This window comes from Mangifera indica, chromosome 3 (genome assembly GCF_011075055.1).
Source record: "Mangifera indica cultivar Alphonso chromosome 3, CATAS_Mindica_2.1, whole genome shotgun sequence".
In the NCBI taxonomy this organism is placed as follows: Eukaryota; Viridiplantae; Streptophyta; class Magnoliopsida; order Sapindales; family Anacardiaceae; genus Mangifera; species Mangifera indica.
The window spans coordinates 10,235,144-10,259,622 of record NC_058139.1 but is presented as its reverse complement, the minus strand read 5'-3'; the positions used below and the strand labels follow the sequence as shown (position 1 = coordinate 10,259,622).

The following is a 24,479-nucleotide window of genomic DNA, read 5'->3' as shown; positions in this document are numbered from 1 at the left end:
ACATACATGAGTCTTATGCGAGCCGAACATAAACTCTCGATCCATGAAGTAAGCCAAACACACACGAGTTATTTTTTAGGCTCGACGAGCCAAAGCTAAGCCCTTCGAAAATGAGCTTCATCTTGTTCGGGCTTGGATCGGCTCTAATCTAACCCTAATAGTAAGTGCATAAGATTAATTTAAATAACCTCATAATTAATTATGAATTAATTTACTTAGTAAAGTATATAATAATTTCTGGGCACATTAAACACATGCAATTTTATTTTAATTTGTCTCCACCGTAGTAACCTTCTCTCTTATTCTTTATTCCCGTTTAAAGCCAACAACTTTAATCTCCATTAATGAGAGTCACAAATTAACCTTAATAATTCTTCCAATGTTGTGTCAATTATAATATTTATTTCCTTTTCTTAAACCTACTGTCTTGCTGCCTAGCTCTACATGGAGATTAATTTGTGACTGCTCTTTACTTGATATTCTTAGTACTAAATTAATCAATTCATATGCCAACCAAGACTTAACCAATTATAGTGGCAATTCATAGTTAATGGGAGTTATTGAGATGTACATTGTTACTTGATTAAGACAATCACGTATTTATTCTACTGTAAATATATAGAGGCACCGATCATATACGGATCAATCTTGTTTGTACAAATTGTATATATTGTGGGCTCTGAATGCTAGAAAAAATTTGAAATTTCTGCAAGAAGGTCTATAGAATTCATCAATATTGATTATTATTTGCAACCATGCACCTGTAAATTTAAAACAATGGTCCTAAAAATTTATGACATGGTTTTTCACATACATATAATCAACAAATATATATGTGTGTATAGGTGCCGATGTTTGGTTTTGGGGGGGCGGTGTGGGGTGAGGGGAGGGTGTGTGTGTGTGGGTGTGGGCACGTGCGTGCGTGTGTGCATGTGTGTGTGGCCAAATGATTGTTTTCGTCTAAAGGTTTGATGAACCAATATATTCCCATTCTTTAAATTTGAAAAAAGTCATTTTCTCATATTGCTTAAAATTTTTATAAAATTATTGAAAAGACCAAAAAACCCTTAAACTAAATAACATTTTGCCTTCAATTTTATTAACTTTATTTGTTACCTAGCCTACAACATTCAATGCTAGTGATGTTGAGAATCATATCGAGCAATGCAATTCTTGACTAAATTCATATTGATTTGATGCGATTTTAATCTAGAATCACACCAATAATTGTGATTTTACTAAAATTGTGCTGGTCGATACGATTCTTGAATGTAATTACACCGATTTGTTGCAATTTTTGACTTCACCAATGATAATTGTTGCCGTTGACAATTAATTTTTAAATTTATTTAGAGTGAAATGACATTGGGGAGGAAAAAATAAAATATTTAAGATTAAAATATAATTTATTTGTATTATTAAGGTGCAAGTGATGTTAGCTCTATTACAATATTTAGAGAAAATAACATAAATACCCTTTAACTGTTAAAACTAAACATTGACTTTGATAGATGGGTGTGAAAATGACTTTTTCAAACTTAAAATGATAGGAATATATCCACTTACTAAATCTTAGGGGGAAAACAGTCATTTGGCTTATGTATGTATATGTATGTTAATGTTATGGTTCACTTTGATTTTTCGATTTACAATTATACATGAATATATCTTAAATGTGTCACCGAAATTTCAGTGTTGCATGGGACAGAGATTTTATGATTTAACAATACCCAATCACTAGATGATATATCATTTACGTATACGAATTGTATATAAAAATGGATATATATACAATTACTCCTTTGATTTATATGAAACTTTTTAATTTGATTGATAAGAAAATAGAATTTAAAGATACAAAATCAAGGATTTTGAGTCTTTCGACATATTTTGTAGCTGTGATGGATGGGCCGACTATGACAAAAACATAATTGATATTTTAGTCAGCCAAATCAAGAGTTTATGACACTTTAAATTAAGAGATTATTTATGTTTTGGATTTGTAGTCACAACATGATCACTAAAATTCATCTTATTTAATAATAATATATATATATATATATATTTAAAATCTTATTAATTAACAACATTGCTTCACATTATTGTGATGCTGCATTTTAATGGCAGGAAAGAAGGTCCCTAATGAACAATCCTTGATGAGTTTTTGGTATTCTTCTTCCCTTCGACATGGCTATACTGTTTTTGCGTCGAGAGAGAACATAATTCCTGAGGTGAATGTTTCATCTTAATTAAATATGGAAAATTTTCAATATTGAATTGGTTCTTACTAGTAACAGATCCAGAAATAAAAGTGAGAGGGGTTCAATCTTGAATAAAATTGAAATATAGGAGAGATGATAAAGAGATAATAAAATTTAAAAGAGATGAAATAAAATTTTAAGGATTATATCTAAAATTTTTTTAAAATCAGTAAAAGAGAACTAAAAATTATGGGGGTTTAAATAAAAAATTAAAAGACCCATTTAAAATTTTTTCAGAGTCAAAAGGGTCAGTTGACCTCTCTTGACCTTAGTTGAATCCGTCACTAGTTCTTACTTTTAATAACGAAAAAAATGTGTATCTCAACAAAATAGTTCATAATGGGAATAAATAAATATATATATATTTTTTTTATGGAAGATACATGATCGTTATTTAAGAACATATATCACATAATTAATAAAGAATTAGTGTTAATATTGAAATAAAAAAAAATTATCAAACTATATTAATGGTAGGGTTTATAGTCTTAGCCCACCATTTAGAATTAGATGTTTATAATATAATTAAACCTACTCTTTTATTTTGTCAATATAATTGTATTCATTAGCTTAATCTAATTGTATATGTAATGGTAGGGTTAGCCCTAATTAGAAGGCTCATTTTCTTATTGATGGAATGCCAAAAGTATCTTACCATTTATTTATTTACATTTATTTATATACTTTATAGTTGCAAGATGTTAGAATTTCAATTTCATCTTTAATAAATATTATGGAATTATTAAAAAATTATAAACAAATTAAAATTAAGTATATGTGAAATGTACCAATTGATTTAAGAAATTTGAGGAATTATTTTTAAAAGTATTATCGAGACTCTTAAATTGAAAATAACATTTTTAATGTTCTCTTATGAAATGATACGTTTCCAATTTCAAATGTTTTCATGGATAAAAATACCTTTAAATCTAATAATATAAACACTTTTCATCTTCAAGAATCTCTAGGTTCAATATTTCATCTTCACATAAATCTCTTTATCTTCATCAAACCTCTCGGTGTTTGATGGGTTTCTGATTTAAGGTAATAATTTTTTTTTTTTTGTGTTGTTTATTATTGATTGAATCATGTAAATTGGTCGAAAACCTAGATCTATGGTTCGAAGAGTATTTAGGGTTTAGTTCCTATATATATATAGGTTGAAACACAAGGATTCAACCAAAAAAATAGAGATAAATCAAATCAAAAGTTTTCTTTGATTTGTTACTCAAAAGAGTTGGTCTGATCTTACACAATAACGTATTTAACCAATTTTTTAATTGCAGTTAGATGAATCTTTATGAAAAAAAGGTATTAAGGCAAGATTCAATCAATATATATTATAAGAACAATAAAACAATATGTACTTATAATAAGTATCAATATAATTATAAATGATGTATCATTATGTGATTAAATGATTTTAAATTAAACTTAAAATAACACCTAATCACATGATAATACATCATCATTGGTACTCAAATTGATATTCATTATAAGTACACATGATATTGATCTTATAAGAATTTTGGTTAAATAGGAGATTATGCCAAAACTGATTGATATATGTTCTACCCACCCCATTCTACCAATTTTTAAGTTTAGGCTAATGACCAAAATTTAAAACTCATTATCTGAGTTTGTAAAGAATGTGCATAATAAGTTGAAGGTATTGTATATGTAAAACTTCTAAATGTGCATAATAAGCTGGAGGTACTATATATGTAAAGATGCTACATGTGCATAATAAGTTATAGTTCTTATGTCTTATGGTGCCAAGTATGTGAGCGGTGGATACAATATCAGGAGGTCATATTGTTAAGTATGTATTTAATCCACATGTTTTTTCATAACAACTTCTTCAACTATATGCTAATCTTTTAGTGTTAGTAATAACTTAAGAGAAAAAGATATGGAAGTGTAGATGTTGGTATAGTAGTTCTTCTCAAGCTTTCATACTTAGCTCAGATATAAGATGAGTGACTTAAAGTTCTATTTGGCATCAAATGAAAGCTTTGATATTTAGCTTTGATACTTGATTGATTCATTTAACAATGATCCATATAAAAATCAGTAATAAATTCATAAAACAAACTTTATTGATATTACACCCTTGATAAGTCTTTATCTTCAAAAGATTGATTTTATGATATTGTCAATTGTGGTTAATTTTTAATGGTGAAACTGAGTTGTAATGATTTATCTAGATATATTATCAAGATGGGTGATTGAACTATAATGATTTCTTTGAAATTGAGTGATTGAATTGGTTAACTCAGTTGTAATGATTTCTCTAAAATTAGCTAGTTGTAATGATTTCTTTATTTTTTATTTTGAGATTTTAAAAATTCCTTCCAAACATTTCTACACAACACAAGAGGAGAAAAAAGTACTCTAAAATCAAAAATTGGCCAAATGAGGGTATTATCTAGATTCAGCCAACTAGATAGAACAAATATTGGTCAACCTAAGCCTTTACCCTCTAATAATTATAAAAGAGCTTTTCAAATCATCCCTAAACAAAGTATTTACCCACCCTTATTCGTCTTCCCAATATGACTATTAAACATAAATAACACTTATGTTTTCTTGTTGATACTCGATATTTGATACAATATCAACCAATATACGTAAGTGTCATCTAGGTTTAACAACCATTTTACATTTATTTCATCTAAGATTATACCAATAACACAACATTCAAGTAATAATATGAAACATATACATCAAAACATGAAGTGGAGATGGAAAGACAAAAATAAAGAAGAAGAACCTTATGTACCTTAAATCCAACAACTTATCCACTCTCATATTAGGTTTGGGAAAATGGAGAGAAGATGAAGAGATAAAGATATAGTTAAGAGTATTTTTGGTTAAAGATAAATTTGATTCAAATTAATCAACTAGACTTTTGTTTAAATGAAGATGGATAGACTCTTTGTTGAATAAAGTTGTGTTTAGATTCAAAGGTGTTTTGTTTGTGAGAATAATTAAGATTGGAAAAGTGTGATCCCATGCTATAAAATGATATAATCCATCAACCATGTATAAGAAATCAAGCGAAAAGTAGTTGCTCGGCTAGCATTCGTAAGGCCCAATGACAGGGAGAGATGATCATGCCCCAAAGCATTAATTATTAAAAATATAGCAATAAGGAAAATAGAAGCCCTCGGCGAGGATCGAACTCGCGACCTTTCGCTTACGAAGCGAACGCACTACCACTATGCTACGAAGGCACAGGGCGGAGAGTTTTTATTTATTTTCAATTAAATAATGAATGCATATTTTTTTCCGCTAGAATGTCTATGTGCTGGTTTCAACATGCCTACAAATATTTCTAGGAGATTATAAAAATTTCTTCTTAAAGCAAACATCTTAGTTTAATATATTTAGCAACAAAGTTTGATGTCCTTTAAAAAATTAAAAAAATATATATAATTCTAAGTTTAACAAATATTGGTACCCAGGAGCTTATTTTGTGACTTTGTTTTTGTTAATAGATATAAATTGTTGAAGAATACAGAACATTTGAGGAAATTTTGGTGGCTTTATGTCATCACTTGCATGAGATGTGTTGTTTTTCCAGTAGCATGATTTGTTTTGTTAATGTCAAGTAGTTTTTGTCTCTTTCGTGTCAATGCATTTCAAGAATTTTAAAAGCAAAACACAGCAGAAGTAGCTGATAGAAAGGAGTCATACACTGTCTTTAAGAATATGTATTATGGTGTCATAATCTGAGAAGTTAATTTCTTTACAATCAAGCACAGAACTTTTTAATCTTTAATCATAAATTATTATGCTTTCTTGCAAATAATCACAAAAGGGAAAACCACAGCTTGAACAGAATGAAAAAGAATCAATTTTGCATGCCTGCATTTACTTCACAAACAGCTTCCTTCGCCTACCTGGCTTGCCTCGCAGAGTAGCTGCTTCACCCATCACAATCTCGTCAACTAAATCCTTAAAGAGTGACCTCTCAACATCTAGTACTACCCCAGAAATCTCACAATCAAAGTTTGTCCAACTGCCTGATCGATTCTTCACATCCTCCCACAATATACTTTTCAAATCATCATCATTATCCTCACCCTCGACGCTGCTCTCTGTTTTCTTGGCTTGAAGCTGTTCAATCTCTGAGCATAGCTCTTTTAGAAGCTTTTGTGCACTCAATCTCTTGCTGGCTAGCCTGTTGGTCTTCAACCATGGCTCTGGAGATGTCCCTACTAAGGCTAACTTTCCAACAAGGATCTCATTGACAACGTTGAATATGAGCTTCCGGTGAACTTTCTGTGGGTCTGTCTTTGAATGGGAAAATTTGACTGGGCTGCATTCTTCTTTTGAATAGAATGTGCTTGCATTAGTTTGTTCCAAAACAAAGAATAACTCAGGGTTGATTGGGTGGCCTGATGGGTGGAGCTGAAATGTTGTCAAGTCGGAGCCAAGGTCTCTTAATAAGAGGCCTGAAGCTAAGAGTATTTCAGAGATGTATCTATGGTCAGGATTGGTGTTCTCACAAAGTGATGCAATGTAGTCTGTGCCAGCTTCATCATGACTGGAGTTAAGTCTTCTAAGCTTCTGAACTAAATGCTCAATGTTTTGTAACTTCTTGCGACTGATTTCCGTGGTAAGACCAGAACCCATGCTATCAGATAAGCCATTAAATGTGGTATTCCACTGATCTTCGTTGAGTCGGTCACTGGAAATTTGAGCAATATCACCTATAACATGAGTGAATATTGAAGTCACTGGAAGAAGCCAAAAGGTCTGTTTGTGGGATAAGTTAAAAGGATCTCAGCTAAGGAATATTCTTAAGGAAGTTAAGTACATGATGTGCAGATATAACACGGGTTGCTTCCAAACTTAAGAAACTTGGCAGCTAAACATTAAAACTTCAGGATAAGCTATAACAGGTTCATTAATCACCTTAAAAATTGCAGTGGAACTCAAAGAATTCTGTTCCACTTAAACTCAACAGTGAGTTACACAAGTCTAACTGATTTCAGATTCTTAACCAGCTTATGTACAGTGAAAATTCTTAGTCTTGTAAAGATGATATGTTCCATTCAAACATATAATATATTTTCGTTTATCACACAGAATGCTTGCAGTAATTGAGTTGTCCATCATTATCTATAATCATTAATCAGTTTAGAGATGAACCATATCCAAGTGAAATTTAATTGAACAACAGAAACTTTACCTTTGAGGGCATTAGACATCTGCTTTATAGGAGATGAATCATTGTCTCTTAATGCTGAGGCATCCATGACAGAGACAGGACTAGGATGCTCTGGAGTAACAGCAGCAAGTTCTGCCAAAGGTCCATCCTCACTTAAACTTGGGGCTGATTTCTAAGACCATGAGAAACCAAAAAAGAAAAAAATGTCAAGAAAATGTGAACGGGTGATCAAATCATTCAAAGAAAACTAAAAACAAGGCCACCTACTTTCTGTGCTGAGCTGGAAATTGCATGTTTGGCAGCCCTCATGGATGGACTCTGACTGCCATTGATTTCGATACATCGTTCAGTACTGGCAAATTCTATATCTATCCTTGAGTCCAAGACAAAATTGCTGCCTGATTGCACAGATGAATCATCTCCATGGTGACTGGAAGTTCTTGATTCATTACTGATCTGACTCATTTGGTCATCAGCTTGCTGCAAGTGGTGAGGCTTTTGTTTAAGTCTACCACTGGAAGAACCTGATTCTATAAACTGCCTGTTTGAGTGTCTTCTAGGTTTACTCAAATCAGCTGGAGGGGTTGGCGGGCGAGACCACTTGTCCAACTCGTGCTTTTTCAGCTGCAATCTTGGGCTCACGGAACCTGAGCTCTTTGTTGAACTTGTAATGCTTTCTTTCGGTAACTGTAGAGGCTTTGGTGAAGATTGCATTGTCGATCTTGTAGTCTTACCACTGATTTTCTTATCGGAAGAGCTGACAGCAGAGTCGATGCAACCACTTCTCGGAGACTGATCTTTAGCTGCTCGGCTATTTACTGAAACCTTTTTGCTGTCTTCAGATCCCTTGCTCTGAAGCTTTTGGAGACTAGAAAGTCTGTCCACTGGAATTACTGATGATGGAGGAATATTAGATTTCTGAACTAGTTTAGCAGGTTTCATTACCACAATTGGGGATTCAAATTTCCTTGAGGAATTTGAACCTGTGGTTGTGGAAGCAATGACATGATTGCTTTGCATATTCTGTTGGTTTCTTGATTTAAAATTAGGACTTGAAGATTTCAGTTCATAATCTTTTTGAGTTCCAAAGCTTGAAGCTTGTTCTTCTTTACTGCTCTCTATAAGCCCCTTAGCTTGCATAGCCTCCAGTATCTGTTTGAGAGCTCTGAGATCCTTTCCAGATTGTTTAAATTCAAGATGTTTCAATCTTTTCTCAATCTCAGAATAAACAGAAGGAAAGGAATTTGTTGTCCTTGCTGGAACTTTGACAGGCCTAAAAGCTGTTTTCTGAGAACCCCGACTTCCATCTGGTTGCCTCCATGGTGCTGGTTCAATAGGGAACTTTGAACTTGAAACTGGTTTCATCATCAAATCAGGATTTCTCCATCTTGGTGACGCTGGCTCTTTCATCAAGCTTCTTGGGGCATTGGGAGCTCGGATTGCTTTTAATGATCTTGAGAAAGGATCTCTTGCTTCGTGTGGTGGGGCTTTAATCAAACCAAACTTGTCATCACTTGGTGAGGTAGAATCTGGCATGGCTTCCACGCCCATTAATTTTGCTACAATGCTTGGAGACCATTTCTGAGTTGCCAGAGCTTGTGGTTGATTAACATCTTTGTTGTTTGAGATTCCAGCATCCTGAAATTTTTTGAAAAGGTAATTTGGTTTTGAATCAGAGTTGGAACCATCTCTACCATCCAATGAAAGTCTGGGCATCTCTTTTAGCTTCGATATGGATTTGAAGGTGTCTCGTGAGTCCAAAGATAAGCGATTCATCTCTTTCCCATCACAGGAAAACCTATGTGCATCTTTTGAAATCGGAAGCCAAGATCCTTCTTTCACTTCATACTGTGATCTAGAAAGGTCTCTGCCTTCATTATAATACCAAGGTGCTTCTCGAAGTTTGGCAAGTACTCTAAGAGACTCCTTGATGTCAGCAGGCACATTTTGCTTCCCACTGACCCCAACATTATAAGATCCATCGCCTGATTTGGATACTTGAAATGGCCTTGGGGAGTCCTTATGCTTCAAAGAACGACCAGCAGATTCATCATGGGCTGCAGTTTTAACTGATAGTCCTCTGGCCTCTCTGTACATTGAGTCCTTGACGACATCCCAAAGATCAAGTGAGTGCCGCCCTAAATGTGGAGATGTACTCCCTTGCTGCATAGCTGGGTTCCCAGAGGGAGTTTCGGGAAAAATGATTCTGTCAAACGAAGAGGCTTCTTGTTGAGCTGTCTTGCCACAGTCCAGAGATGACAAGGAAGATGAACAAGATGATGAGAAAGAGGCTCTTGATGATTCAGTGGAAAGTCTTTGCTTCTCACTCACATTTCGGTTTAAATTTGTTTCCTGCAATCAAAAGCATATAAGCATAGCATGCACAAAACTTGCATCTCAATATTAAAGCAATTAGCTCTCTGAGAAAAATAAAAGCTCAGTTATAACCAGGGCCACAATTAAAAATGTAATGAAACTGATTGTAAAACTTTCTTTTCCAAAGCTATATGCTGCAACAGCCAAAGAAAGCATTAAGAATGATTAACTTCAAAAATTGTGATTGATCATGGCAATGGTAAAATGCCAAGTTCATAAATACATTAAAAAGATGCAAGAGTTAGTAGAGAATTGAAGAAAGAAGAAGATGAAAGTATGAAAAAAAATGGCTCACAGTTGCTGTCTGTCGCTGATCTACATTGTTGAAGTGGCCTTCTGAGCTGCCATTCTGGAAGTGGGAAGTACCTGAAAAATTGCAGGGAATTAGACTTTTCAGTGATACCAAATTTTTCATTGTTTTAGCACAATAAGAAAACCATCATTCTGGTCCACATAAATGTAGGTTTACAAATACAACACACCCAAATGATAAAATAACAATAATTCAATTTATCATTTTACTGAAAGAACAAAAACATTTGATAAAGGGAACATTAGAAGTAGATGGCATTTATGGAACAAATATTGAGAAAGCAAAAGAGAAGATGGAATTGTCTAAAGAAAATCTTTTATAAGACACCAACAACTAAAATTAGACATATGAAACAAACCCTCTTTATTGAGCTGCAAAACTAGTCCAATGCATTCATATTTCGATTGCTCACCAAAAGGTATTGATAAAATGAATTAATTCTAATGACGAACCTATACATAACCATTATATTACCTGGAGGAAGCCTCTTGTGTGTCAGGCGGCGACCAGTTAGGACCTGCTGTCGATCAAAGATTTGGAAAATCCCGGTCATGCATCCTATTTGCTTCTGCAAATCTGGATTGTCATCCACTAAAGAATGCAAAAGCTTTGCAGCCATCTCCAGCACCTTTCCTCAACTAAACAATATTCACTCCTACCTGTTTACTATCCTTTCTCCAACCTATAGAATTACAACATCTCAGCTTCTATCTCCATAAATCTGAATCTACAGCTGTTTTTCAACAGTGTTTTAACCAGCTCTCTGTAAAGCAGAAAGCTGAATAAGCCCCCAGCAACCTTATGAAATGAAAGAATAAAGAATCAACACTTGGACCTCTTTTTTTATGGTGAGAAAAATTCAATGCACAAAATAAGCCCTCAGCAACCTTATGAAATGAAAGAATAAAGGCACTTTCCACATTCATGCAACTCCAAACCATGGATTTCCATAAATAGAAAATTATCAATTAATTCATTTCCTTTCACATATCCACAAGGCCTTAAAACTCTCCCTTATTTTAAATCCAGCTAATTACAGCTCAAAGAACAAACTTTAGCCTCTATCGGAAGCCAACGCATCGAAATTGTCCCTTTGCGATCAAAATGTCTTTCGCAGGATTTTTCCTCTAATAACAATGGCTACCACTTAAAAGGTTCCCCTTAAATTATCAAAATCTCGAACTTATTCAAGAAAAGAAAAAAACCCCAGAAAACCAAACTAAATTTTAATCAGGATAGCTAAAAGATATGTCAATGAGTTGCACAAGACAAACCAGAGATGCCATGTGCAATGTAGGAATCATAATAGAGCCAAAAGAAAAAGAGAGTGGCCCCAACATGGTACAACCCTTACACAATACACAAACAGAGGCCACAGACCACAGTTATCAGCAACAACATTACCTCACAAAGAAATTGCCAACAAGAACCTAAACCCAATCAAAGAAACAGCTAAAGGAATCAGCGTTTGTTTGCAGATCCAAGAAAGAGACTGAAAAATGGAAATTTCTTAGTGTTTGTTGTTTGGGAAAGACAGCTATGAGAGAAGGAAGGTTTGTTATAATACCATAAATATGTGTTCCACAGAACAAAAAAGGAAAAAATGAAACCAAACTTATGAGTTGTGAAAGTAAAAGCTGTACAAGAGTTGGCAAAACCAAAACAATTTATTTCTTAATTTTTTCACTTTACTTTGAGAAGGAGAGTGTTTTTGTGGGTGAGATGTCTTCCAAGCACTATCCCACACAGGCATGTGGGATGAGTATGTGAGTGGGTCTAAATTGTCTGCAGGGTCATGTGCTTTTGTCAGTACAAAAGGGCAAGAAAGAAAAGATTAATTTATCTACTTGAAAATCTAAATGCCCTTTTCAGAGAGAATTGTCAGCTGCTAATTTTCCACATTACTTTTCTCTAGGATTTACTTTCTCTTATCTTTTCTCCCTTACTTTCATTCATTAACAGTGATCTTCAACAACTCCTGAAGTACATGTACTTGCCTGCAAGGGATGGGTAAGATGGTAAAAACATATAATTGTAAAGTAGAGAGTTTAGATTCAATAAGATAATATTTTTAATTTATTTGATTTAATAATTATAAAACTAATAATTAAACTTAAAATTTAATCAGTTCTACTTGTTTGATCTGCAAAAGACAATCCAACTCAAGTGAAATTTTTTGTTAAAAAATATGAATGTGTATAGGTAATTTGCCAAATAATTATCATCTCAATTTTCTTTTATACTAAACTTTTCCTTTTACATAATACAATGGAATTATTAGAGAATTCTTCAACATGGATCAACTGTTCATCTATTTATAATTATTAAGGCTGATTACAGAATGAGAATATAAGGTTTCCACGTGAGTGATTGTGGTTTTGGTTGCAAGGATTTCCTTGTTTTGAATGTCAACTTGCACAAATGGAAGGTGATTTAGATTAAATTAGAACGCTAAGGATGCTTTGTATATTGTTCCATAAGTTGGACTATTTCTGCTATGATTTTCTAAGAAGTATATCAACCTGGACTTTCAGGAATACAATAATGGAATTATTCCCAAGTAATCATTTCTTTATAAGTACTGCCTGGAAACATGAGCACTTCCTATCTTCCAATCAAACTGAGAAAATCTTTACTTTAAGAGAATTGACTTGTCAGCCGAATGAGCTTGAGAGCATAACTCAGAAGACCAAAAAGAATAAGGCTACATATTTGTATTAGGTAGAGAATTTAATAAGAAATTTCATATTTTAATGTTATTAGGTGCAACATAAGGCAACTCTTTCACAATATTTTGAAAGGGTCTGCATTGTGAATTGAAGCTAGCCCCCCACTAGGATCATGCTTAGTGATTCTTTACATGCTACAAGAATAATATAAGCAAGCAAAGTCTCCATCAACAAAAAGACAAAGAAACAGATAAAGGGACTTAAAGATTAGGCAGATGGGATTATTTTAAATTTTGTATTAAAAGCATAAATTAAAGATATATTAATAATTATTAGTAACCTAGTAATTTCTGTTTTAGTCAGTCCCTAAAAATTAGCATAGAATTATTGGTGAAATGGGCATAAAGTTAAGTTCCATTAATCCAATAATGAGATCGCTATGAAGCTAAATTGGGTCCAAATTGTCAATTCTCAAAATTTAGTTTGTAAAAGTAGTTGAGAATAATACAATAAATTGATAATAAAAACAAAACCAACCATAAGTGGAGACCATTATGTCCAAAATCAAGAACTCCTAACCCCTTTTCCCATCTTTTTAATTAATTATTTAATTATTCCAGAATGATTGATTTCAAGACTCTGAATAGGTTACTTTGGTAAATTCACAAGCTCAATAACAAGTTTAATTATTTACCCAATGGCTGTTGTCCTCGCAATATCTAGGTTGTATCTTCAGGGTACCAAAAATTTAAAATTATTATGATAACAGAAAGAAGTGTAATGCAAAAACTAGGAATTCTTTGTCAGATTTCTTAGCCATATGGTTGCCCATCTCCACTCTTATGTTTTATCAAAGGCCAAATGAACTATTGCCCACCCAAGGTTTGGTGCAAACTAACTTTTCACTTGTTAACTATAAAAAATTTAAATATCCGTTGTCTATTAAATTTTATTATTATTGTCAAAAGTAAAATTGTTATTTAATGCAAATATTTAAAAAAAAAACAAAAATTATCACATTTCTCTCATAGGTTTAAAAATCTAATAAATACCTTTATCCAAAGTTTGAAAAATGAACATTCCCCCTAGAGTTTTTCTAGCCACCATTATTGGCGTCTGGTGGCAATGACGGCTACGTTCTCTCTCCCTCCTATTATGTTCCCAACCATCACCGACTCAAGAAAGCGACTGATGAAGACGTGTCTTCATCTCCAGATAAAGATGTAATTCCTCTTTGTTAGAGATAAAGACAATGCATCATTGTCGTCTAAGAGGCGACGACGATGAGTTGTCTTCATCAGTAGATAATAGTTGAAAATAGAGCGCGGTTGAAAGAGAATCCAAGAGGGAGGGAGAACGTCGTCTCTGACCGCCAATAATGTGTTGGAAAACCCTTAGGAGAGAAATGAAGTTTTTTAAACTTTGGGTGGAAGGAATTTGTTAGTTTTTAAACCTAGGGGGTGAAATGTGATAATTTTTTAGTTTTTTAAAATATTTTTATTAAATAATAATTTTACCTTTAATAGTAATAATAAAATTTAACAAATGAGTAGGTATTAAGATTTTTAATAGTTAACGAATAGAATGTTAGATTTGCACCAAATCTTGGTGAAAAATTGTCATTTGGCCTTTATCATCATGTTGAGGTTAGAATGCCTTGTATAATAAAACTTCTCATAAATTAAAATTCATGAAACGACATTAAAAAAAGACAATAATTTGTTTTGAAGTGACAAGCCATATGAATGTAATCAGGGATATTCTCAATTTAGTTTGGTGTACAAGAAGAAGTCCTTCAACTAGAGGCAGTGATTTGTTAGATTATATTTTATTCATATATTTACGTAAGAAAACAATAATTAATTACCAAATTAGGATTAGAAAACTATCCTATCTCCACTATGCAACTTACTTTGTGTACATCATTCATCTACATCATATAGTATATACAAAATTACATCATTAATTTTAATCTTTATTATTATCTCTTTTAAACAAGATTCATTATTGTGTATTTCTAATTAATGTACATATATTCTCAATATTATGTATTTCTAATTGATGTACATAAAATTGCATCAAAAGAATATTTTAAGTTTATCTTTCAATATTATAAAAAATATTATTGATTTTAACATATGTTTATAATTTGACAAGGATGAAGATGATATGATTAAGAAGATTGAATGAGAATCAATGGGTCATTATGGGTGGAAGAGTCATCATTAATTAGCAATTAGACATATAATATGATTAACATTTTATTTGTTTTTGGTGAGAATTATTTTGTTTGCATCATATAGAAACAAGAAAATAAAAGCCCAAAAGTGGCCTATGTTGAGCATCTCCATGAGTTTTGTGTGGTGTTGTATAATTTCTTAAAGGTAATAAATGCTTATAATAAAAAAAAAAGTGGCATTGATTTAATGCAATCTTGTCTTATTTACATGCTCAAGAATGTGACATGTTAATATGTTATTTTTACCTAACTTTTCTCCATGTGAAATTATTGTCTTTATAATCTACATTTGAAATCATTCTAAAAGTTTAAAGGTCTCTTTTCATTAAAATCCAAACTCTCATTATTGAGAGATAAAAGTTTGTTATCTTTTTCGATTTAAAAATATTTGATTGAATTTTTCTCATTGTTATAAGGTGAAATTATATCCACACATATTTTATAATATAATTAAATATAAAAATTATGTGTTATCGTATGATTGAGTGTTTTGAATTAAAGATAAAATAACATATAATCATATAATAATATATTGTATGTATATTTAATTATGCACTTAAAAGTGTATATATATAATATATTACTCAAATTATATTGATAATATAAGGATGAAAAATTAGTGCCCACCAAAGACGAAGATTGGATGATTTCCTTTCTTCCCATATATATATAAACTTGAAGTGATTGAAAAGGTGACAGGGATATGGATTGAGGAAGATGGATGCAAGGGCATCCCCACATGCAAACCGCAGAAATCACGTTCACATGTGCTATGCTTCAACTCCATTAGGCAAAACCAACTAACATATCTCTATCATCATAACCCATGTTCTAAGAAACCAGTTAATGTCCACTCTTTCATTAAATTTCATCTTCCTTGATTGCCCCATTATGCCTTCTTTTTAGCACAAATTCATGTCAGCCAAATCATCATTTGTGGATTGACATAAAAATGAGTGGTTGGCATGCAGGAGAATGCATAATCAACTTTGTGGGATCAAACCCTCTTGAAAGTTTATCCATTCCAAAAAGTATTTTAGATTGATTGAAAAGAAGAATATCTCATGTTGGGGTCCCTTGATTTTCTTTCCCCATTAAGTTTCTTGTAAAATACAAGCATGGAAAGCAAGGAAAGTGATTGTTCAAGCGAATATATATATATATAGAGTTTGTAAGCTATCTAATTAATTACACCAATGATGTATCCTTAAAGAGATAATTATATGTATTAAGTAATATTGCATGGAAGATTATGGTAATCATCTTCCACCAATCAAGTGGGGACCAAATCTCAAGCTTTGGTGAATATCAAAAGGGTTTAACATATGAATCAATGGGTTAGCAAATTGAAATATGGAAGTTAATTAGGGTTTGTCAGAAGCGGACAAGTCCTAAGAGAGGAAGTGAAATGAAGCCAAGTCATGCAATCAAATTGTCAGATTATCAAAATCTAAAAGCATCTAATGACACATGCCCTCCAACTGGTTGATAATCAACCACCCATTTCATGTATTAATGAATAAATGAGTACCTAACAACCCAAGCTTCGTTTTCTTTCTTGATTATTAGTCAGTCTAGTCTAATATCAAATGAGTTCAACGGGCTTTTCTCTTAGCTGTGAATGGCCCCAAGCATTACAATTTTGGTAGTTATTATGGTGGGCCAAAAACAAGCCCCGGTGGGGCCTTTGAGCTGCGAATAATTTAAACAATACAGCATGATCATAACTAAAGTAGGTTAAGCCACATGGAAGCTTGTATAATGGGTATCTACTCATTCCTACAAACATATGATGTAGGGCAACAGCAATAATTGACGTGCAAAGTTGAATAAATCTCAATTATATGACCTATATATGTGGTTGGACAAGTTTTGAGATTGAAAATCTACTTGATCATATTTATCATAATATCAAAGTCATAGATTTGCAAGCGATGTCAAACTAGTTGATGGATGTTGAACTATTGTAATGTAAATACGCATTGAACAAATGTTATCAGTATTAATTTATATGTGTAAAGAAAGAAGTTAAACTATTATCATATATATATGTATATTGAAAAAAAAGTATTGTTATTTTTTTTTATTTTTTGATAACAAATAAACCTTATTTAAGTCAGATCATCTTTTTAAGATTGAATTAACTACATTAAATAAGTAAAACTCTATATCTAGTGACTGACCTTACAATTATTGTATCAGATAGGCATCATAAAAAGGAATTTAAACTTTTACTTTCATACTTAAAATCTATCTCATTCATTAATCAAGTGTTGATGTTAGATGTTATGTATAGTTGTGGTATTATTGGGGCACATGAGGGGAGTGGTCGGGTAATATATACCAACTACTTGAACGAAGAAGATGATGGTGACAGTGAGGAAGGTGGCAAGGAATTAAGTGGGTTCAATGGGTGGCTTTGGCGTTGCCAGCTGACATGGTGCTATGTACGGGTAAGGTTTGTTTGTTTGTTTGAAACTCTAGTTAAGCCATTCTAAAGGGCTTAGAAAATAGAAAAAAGGGGAAGAATTATTGTAGCATTGCCTACTGACTAGAACTTGCAACCGTTTGATAGTAGGTGCTCTAAATTCACCATTAATGTTGTCTACATTCTGCACAAGCAATTCATAGAGGGAGAAAGGATTAGCCGCTTTCCAATTTCAAACCAGTGGCAGTAGCATCTCATTTACTCTCAGACCACAAGCATTTTCTTCAGACTCTTAAGAAACAATACATGTGTACGAAACAGAGGCAATTACTATGAAAGCGTAGGAAAAAACAAAATCTTGAATCATAATTGAAGATTCAGCATGAAATTTCTGTTGGTACATCAAAACATTGTGTACTTGAAGATTGGAAAGCTGGTGTAGAGAAGATTAAACCCCAACCAAAAACCTTATCTTGTTACTACAACAGTTGGTGCCAAATCAAACAAACTGATACAACTTTATCCGAGCTTCTTTGCTCACAAAATTTGTCAATAAATATCAGTGTGTTACTTTAAAATGTAAACATGTGATAAAAATCAAGAATCAAGGGCTCAGGACAACAAAAATGAATTCATGTGGGAGTCTGATGCCACCCGGTACAATTTCGCTTCTGGTTATAGACTAAAAGAAAATCCAATGTGATGAAAAAAAAACCCTTAGATAATCAATTCGCCTATGGTGAATATCCTGGATTAGTTTGCTCAATCACAGAATTTCCTACAAGTATCTTGACTATTGTCACTGGGGATCAGAAATAATTCGGAGAAGTGTTTGCTGGCGTATCTGCTGACCTTCATTAGTATTAACAATGGAAGTATTGCTAATGTAACGAGTTCGGTTTGACCTGGTGCGGAACACCTTGCTATAGTATCTCCAATGTGGATTTGATTCATTAATAGGTGGTTGACCAAATGGATTTTGTCTAACGAATTCTTGAACATTCTCAGCATGTGATAACCGTTCTAGATATTCCCGAAGATCACCACCTGGTCCTGTTGTGAAACATATTAGAGAGCATATCAGTGGGCATACTTGCCACAAAAACAATAAAAAAATTGCAGATAAGGAAATGCATGAACTCAAATAAGAATTAAGCAACTGCAATACTAATATGAAATGAAATTGACAGGAAACCAGTAGAGTTGAAACCCAGTAACCAGGGACCAGATGCAATATAACAAACGACGATAAGACAAGATATGCACAAGGGCGAATTCAACTTCAAGAAGAAATATAAACAAGATCAACCCCAACTGACTATCCTTCCTGTTGTCAATTTGGCGAAAGCCTGTAACGTAATCTACCAGCTGGTGCACTGCATATATTAAAAGCAGAAAACACCCCATCACCATTTGATATGGCTTACCTAATGATTTATCTTCAGTATCCCAGTACTGGTATGAATAGGGAAATATTGCAGTGTAAGCCTAAAAAAGAAGTGATACATATGAAGATTAGCACCATAATAATAATATGATCTAAAGTATTAAAAAGTGATACTGCAAATGAAATAGCAGAAATGTAGTTTGATACTTACTGGATTGCGTAAGGCCTTATATGGTGAATCATCTACCAACAAGGTATTTGTTTCATTATACTCTCCCTTTCTCCATGGGAGATCTCGCTCTGCTTTCACCCACAACTTTTTTAACTCCTTCAGAATGAGGGGTTTCTTCTTATTCTCAATTGTGAAGAGCCCAGTTTTTCTGCAGTGGGATGCATCCTGCACATATAGATTCCTCAGTTATCAAAAGAACTCAAATGTGGTCGGCCAGATAATTATTATTTTGACTGCAGCAGAGTTAGAAAACCCGCAGATATCAAAGCAACATCATTCAAAAGATGTCCTTAAAAAATAACATAAATGCATGGAGACATACTGAGGGACTTGTTTAAGGTCAAAGAAGCCAGCCTAATAAAAATGAAAGTGTCTTATGTTGACTGAGACGAATATCTTTGATTAAATCCAAAAGTATTTATCATTCTCCTCTTTGAAATCTGATAGCATCAGACATAAGTATCTTAAGAAAAAGCCTGAAATACGACAGATCTATTTGATAGTGATCTTGCAGAATCATGGACATACTTTGAGATACTGTCAATAGTGAAGCTGTACAAGCTGATTAAATTATGTTGAGTTTTAAGGTCACATGAAACTATCGCCCCAGCCCCAAAGCAAATGCATGCACACATATATAAATTGAAAACAAGAGAGGAAAGCAACAAAAGTTTATGAAAGTGGCACAGTGACGGACACAATTTACAGAAATACCACATATAGAGTTGGATTTTCTTAGTTTGGGTCCTTTGGGATATTCTGACTGTAGCTGATGGGAAATAAAAGTATGATCTCACTAAATGAATATATGGTTATTATTTTTTCTCTTTATAACACACTTGAGTTATGTTGCTGGTACTTGGCGACATTTAGATCATAGGAGATCATAAGAAAAGTTGATAAATGGATTACCCAACAGAAAAGCAAACGATGTTTGAAACCACCCAAAAGAAATTGAACCACTCTCTCAACATTCTTCCTACAAGACAGAGAAACATATTAAAAGCATGCCATGGATTATTAATCATTGTGTGATTTCTGTAGAAAAAGCATAAGGAAATACTTTTGAAAGAAAGACCAAAACTACAAAAAGTAAATGGAGGAATAACTACAATCAGTCACAGATTAAAGAATACTTGATTCTTGAGGTCCAAATTCCCACATTGAATCTCTCAAAGCAAAATTGCAGAAAGTCACAGCAATATGGCCTCTTAAATACTGGAAAGATACAAAAAATTCACATTAGAGTTAATGAATGACATAATATTAAAACAGATTAAATTTAAACATGTCAACCAAAAACAATTACTAAATTTCAATTTTAACCTGCTTTTTTTGATGCTACAAAGTGTGGCTTCCATCCCTTATGAACAGGCTGTTGAGTAATATGTACGAGAATTCCATTCACATCAAGTACAAGAAGCTTCTTTTTCGAATGGCCAATACATGCTCTTATGGGAACAGAGTGGGATGAATGTTGATGATTCCCTTCTTTATTAGTTTCATTTACAGTACAATCATCTTTTATAACCAAATGTGATGAAGGAGATACTTCTTTGGTCTTGATCTCTAAATTCACATTTTTCTGCTTTAGATGCTTGCAGACTGTATGATGATCAGATATATTATCAGAAGTTTTTTCTTTGGAACCAGATGAACTTTGAACAGAACCACCGTCCTTACCAGATGCTTTCTGCACTGTAATCTTGACCTCCCCTGCTTTCTCTATGTTTTTATCTTCGAGACACCCTTCTAATAGTACAGACACATTCTTCATTATGCAGTCTGAACTATTAACCGAAGACTTAGAGAATTTTCTCTTTCTCTTTCTCTTCCTACGAGAGCTCTTAGCATCACATTTTTCATGAGAATCAACATAATTCTCAGAAGGAAGATATTGTTTCTCCATCAGATTTGTACTCTTCTGAAAACAAATGTGATTTCTAGAGAGGTGGAAATCTCCCTTCATTGAATCCAAATCCAACCCTTTTGGAGAAATTTTCACATCCTCTTTTCCAAAATGCTGACCATTAGTCCTTTGTAGAGTAGCTGGACTATTATTTTCAGAGTCCTTATGACCATCACCCTCCTTATTCCTCTCATTCTTTTCCAGTAACAAACCAATATCCTCATTAGGTTGTTTCTCCATTGAGATATTGCTTGAGCCTATGTTGACTGGCAGCTGTAAGGATGAGTCCCTTTCTGCAAACATATCCGTTGTCACAGAATCATTACGATTCTCCTTTAGTTTCTTTTTTCTCAGCCTCTTTCTCTGTCCACGACTCATATTCATCGGACCTATTTTAACAGGAGTACCCACCAATTCTGTCTTTGTGCTTGTATCACACATACCCTCTACTTCACCAGTAGCAGTTTCAGGAACCTTTCTGCTCACATCGACAGAAGCTTCTGTTCCTAAGGTACCAGTATTTGTTTCAGTAGTAACTTCCTGAAGATTAACATCCATATAATCAGTTTTTGGAGCATTAAGCCTCTTTCTCTTCTTTGGCCTCTTTTTCCTCTTCTCATTATGCAAACAATCAAAACTGGAATTAGATTGTTCCTCTATCAAACCAGACTCTGAACCAATTTTAACAATGGAGCCTACATATGAATCTCTACCCAGTGGAATATCCTGCATTAAGGAAGCTCCCTTCCGAGAATCATAACTTGTATTATTATTGTTATTTAAAAAGTTCCCTTCTTTAATAGAAGTAGCCACCAATTCTGTCTTTGTGCTTGAATCATACATACCCTCTCCTTTACCGGTAGAAGTTTCAGGAACCTTCTTTCTGCTCACATCAACAGAAGCTTCTGTTCCTAAGGGACCAGTAATTGTTTCAGTGGTAAATTCCTGAAGATTAACATCCATATAATCAGTTTCTGAAGCATTAAGCCTCTTTTTCTTCTTCGGCCTCTTTTTTCTTTTCTTATTATGCAAACAATCCAAATAGGAATTTGATTGTTCCTCTATCAAACCGGACTCTGAACCAATTTTAACCATGGATTCTATATGTGAATCTCTTCCCAGTGGAATATCCTGCATTAAAGAAGCTCCCTTAGGGAAATCATGACTTGTATCATTATTGTTATTATTTAAGAAGCTCCCTACTTCAACAGGAGTATCCACCAAATCCATCTCTGGTCTTGCATCACACATAACCTCCACTTCACTGGAAGCAGTTTCAGGAATCTTCTTTATGCTCACATCAACAGATGCTTCTGTCAATAAGGGAGCAGTTATAGTTTCAGAAGTAACTTCCTGAAGACTAGCATCTATATCATCAGTTTTTGGAGCATTAAGCTTCTTTTTCTTCCTCGGCCTCTTTTTCTTTTTCTCAATATGCAAACAATCCAAATTGGAATTAGATTGTGCCTCCAACAAACCAGACTGTGAACCAGTTTTGACCATGGATTCTACATATGAATCTCTACTCAATAGAGTATCCTGCATTAAAGAAGCTCCCTCAGGATAATCATGACTTGCATCATTATTACTATTATTAAAATTATTTAAGAAGCTCCCTCCTTTAGCAGGAGTAGCAACCAAATCCATCTTTGTGCTCATATCAATGATAACATCTATTTCAAACGGAGAAGTTTCAGAAATCTTCATTGTGCTCACATCAACAGGAGCCTCAGTTCTGAAGGGAGCAGTCATTGTTTCAGAAGTAACTCCCTGAAGATCAACATCTATATTATCAATCTTAGGAGCATTTTTTATCTTCTTCTTCCTTCTTTTATTTTTCCTCTTCAAACAATTCAAATTGGAATTAGACAGAGCCTCTGTCAAGCCAGACTCTGAGCCAATACTAACTGCAGATTCTACATGTGAATCTCTTTCCAGTGAAAACTCATGCACAAAAGAAGTGTCCACCGGACAATTGTTACTTCTATCAGTATTATTACGCAAAGCATTATGCACCTCATTCCCCATTTCCCTTTTCCTCTCTGCCATAAATGAACTTGATTCTCCTTTATATAATGTCATCTTCAAAACCATCACCACAGTGACACTAACCACAGACCATATATTTTATTTTTCTTGAACAATACACAGTCCCCACTGAATAAATTTAGAATCTCCCAGACATTTCAGCATACCCATTTAGGGACATTCCCTCATTATTTGGTTCCTAATAAAATCATCTCCAAATAATTCAAGGCCTCCTTTGCAACCTCTTCAAAAACTATTTAGAGGGATGCGGAAGTTTCTTCTTCTCTATATATTCCTAGCAATCTTGTCCACCTTTGCTCAGGAATTACCTGCAAAATAATCAACTGAAACCATTATTCTGTTTGGATCTTTTTTATCAAGCAGCAGTTTCCACAACTGCCCAAAGTTATAAGCAATCCACAAAGATAAAAACCAGTAAAATTCCCTTAATTTGTTAAATCGATGCCAAACTACAATTAACATCACACTGTCCATTCAGATTAAAAAAAAGACTTAATCTCAGGCCACCCTTTTCCACTAATTTCCACACTTTATATAAACCTTTTTAATATCACTATATTTTTAGAACAACTTTACGCGCTTTATCTTTTTATTCTTGACCAAATATCAACACGCCATTTTTCATTGAAGTTTCAAAAACAACATAAGTATCAAGCCAAAGCTAACTAAATACACCACTGAACACCACAAAAACACACATAAAACAGAACCCACTTAAAATGACCATTCACCAATCAAGCTGAAGATCTTAACTATAACAGAACACGATTAGCACAAGCTTAACTAAGTAAAAAGTACTAATTAATATAAGAATCAACAGCATAGTTTCATCTCCACTCAATTTAACTGCAAACAAATCATCTTGAAAAATCTGAAACCCAACACTTACTTTAAATTCCCAATTCATTTTGCTAATTTCCCGCTGCATTTAATAAACAAAAGCAATCAATCAATCAAAAAAGCAAACAAGACTCAGAAACAAGCATAGAATCATAATAAGATAACAGAGAAAAGGTAAAACCTGAAGGAGCAGAGAATGACATCTGAAGGACGATTAAAAATTGAAGAACTCATTAACATATAGTTATAAGTTGGTGCGTTTGTTTTGTGTTGCGTCGCTGGGCAACAGATAGGTTTAATTAGGAAATTTAGGATAAGAGTATTTTGGTACCGTAACCAGCGTGGGTGAATGTAAGCCCTGTTGCCGAACACATTGGGGTTGGGTTGTTCGTAAATTAGGGTTTATTATCTCCTTCTGCGTAAACAATTTGATAGTAGATTTGAAGACCAAACTCCTACAGTTAAAATTAACCTAAATAATTAAAATTATTATTTAATTAATAATATATTAAAAATAATAAAATATTAGTAAATTTTTTCTGAATTTTATAAAATTAATAAATTTTTTAAATTAAACTTTAAAAAGTTACAATATTT

At 33.3% G+C, this 24,479-nt stretch overlaps 2 protein-coding genes and 1 non-coding gene across 5 annotated transcripts; all 3 read right to left on the bottom strand.

Annotated features, from left to right (window-relative positions):
* Positions 1-5,425: 5,425 nt before the first annotated feature.
* TRNAT-CGU lies at positions 5,426-5,497 on the bottom strand. Its single transcript has one exon. It is a non-coding gene; the product is annotated as a tRNA-Thr (tRNA).
* Positions 5,498-5,962: 465 nt separating this feature from the next.
* On the bottom strand, positions 5,963-11,803 carry LOC123211847 (protein LONGIFOLIA 2-like). The gene is made up of 5 exons (XM_044630775.1): positions 10,604-11,803; positions 10,112-10,182; positions 7,708-9,792; positions 7,462-7,612; positions 5,963-6,979 (listed from the first exon to the last, which is right to left on the bottom strand). Exons 1-5 carry the CDS (start codon positions 10,746-10,748, stop codon positions 6,138-6,140), a joined length of 3,294 nt encoding a protein of 1,097 aa, XP_044486710.1. The 5' UTR covers positions 10,749-11,803; the 3' UTR covers positions 5,963-6,137.
* A 6,110-nt stretch (positions 11,804-17,913) lies between these two features.
* LOC123211670 lies at positions 17,914-24,351 on the bottom strand. Of its 3 annotated transcripts, XM_044630479.1 has the most exons (8): positions 24,064-24,348; positions 23,932-23,964; positions 20,411-23,350; positions 20,221-20,302; positions 19,997-20,063; positions 19,064-19,249; positions 18,893-18,953; positions 17,914-18,518 (listed from the first exon to the last, which is right to left on the bottom strand). In XM_044630479.1, exons 3-8 carry the CDS (start codon positions 23,085-23,087, stop codon positions 18,265-18,267), a joined length of 3,327 nt encoding a protein of 1,108 aa, XP_044486414.1. In that variant the 5' UTR covers positions 23,088-23,350; positions 23,932-23,964; positions 24,064-24,348; the 3' UTR covers positions 17,914-18,264. The 3 variants fall into 3 exon arrangements, with proteins under 3 accessions (XP_044486414.1, XP_044486416.1, XP_044486417.1); XM_044630481.1 differs by lacking the exon at positions 23,932-23,964; XM_044630482.1 differs by lacking the exons at positions 17,914-18,518; positions 18,893-18,953; positions 19,997-20,063 and having other exon boundaries at positions 19,177-19,249; positions 24,064-24,351.
* Positions 24,352-24,479: the final 128 nt, after the last annotated feature.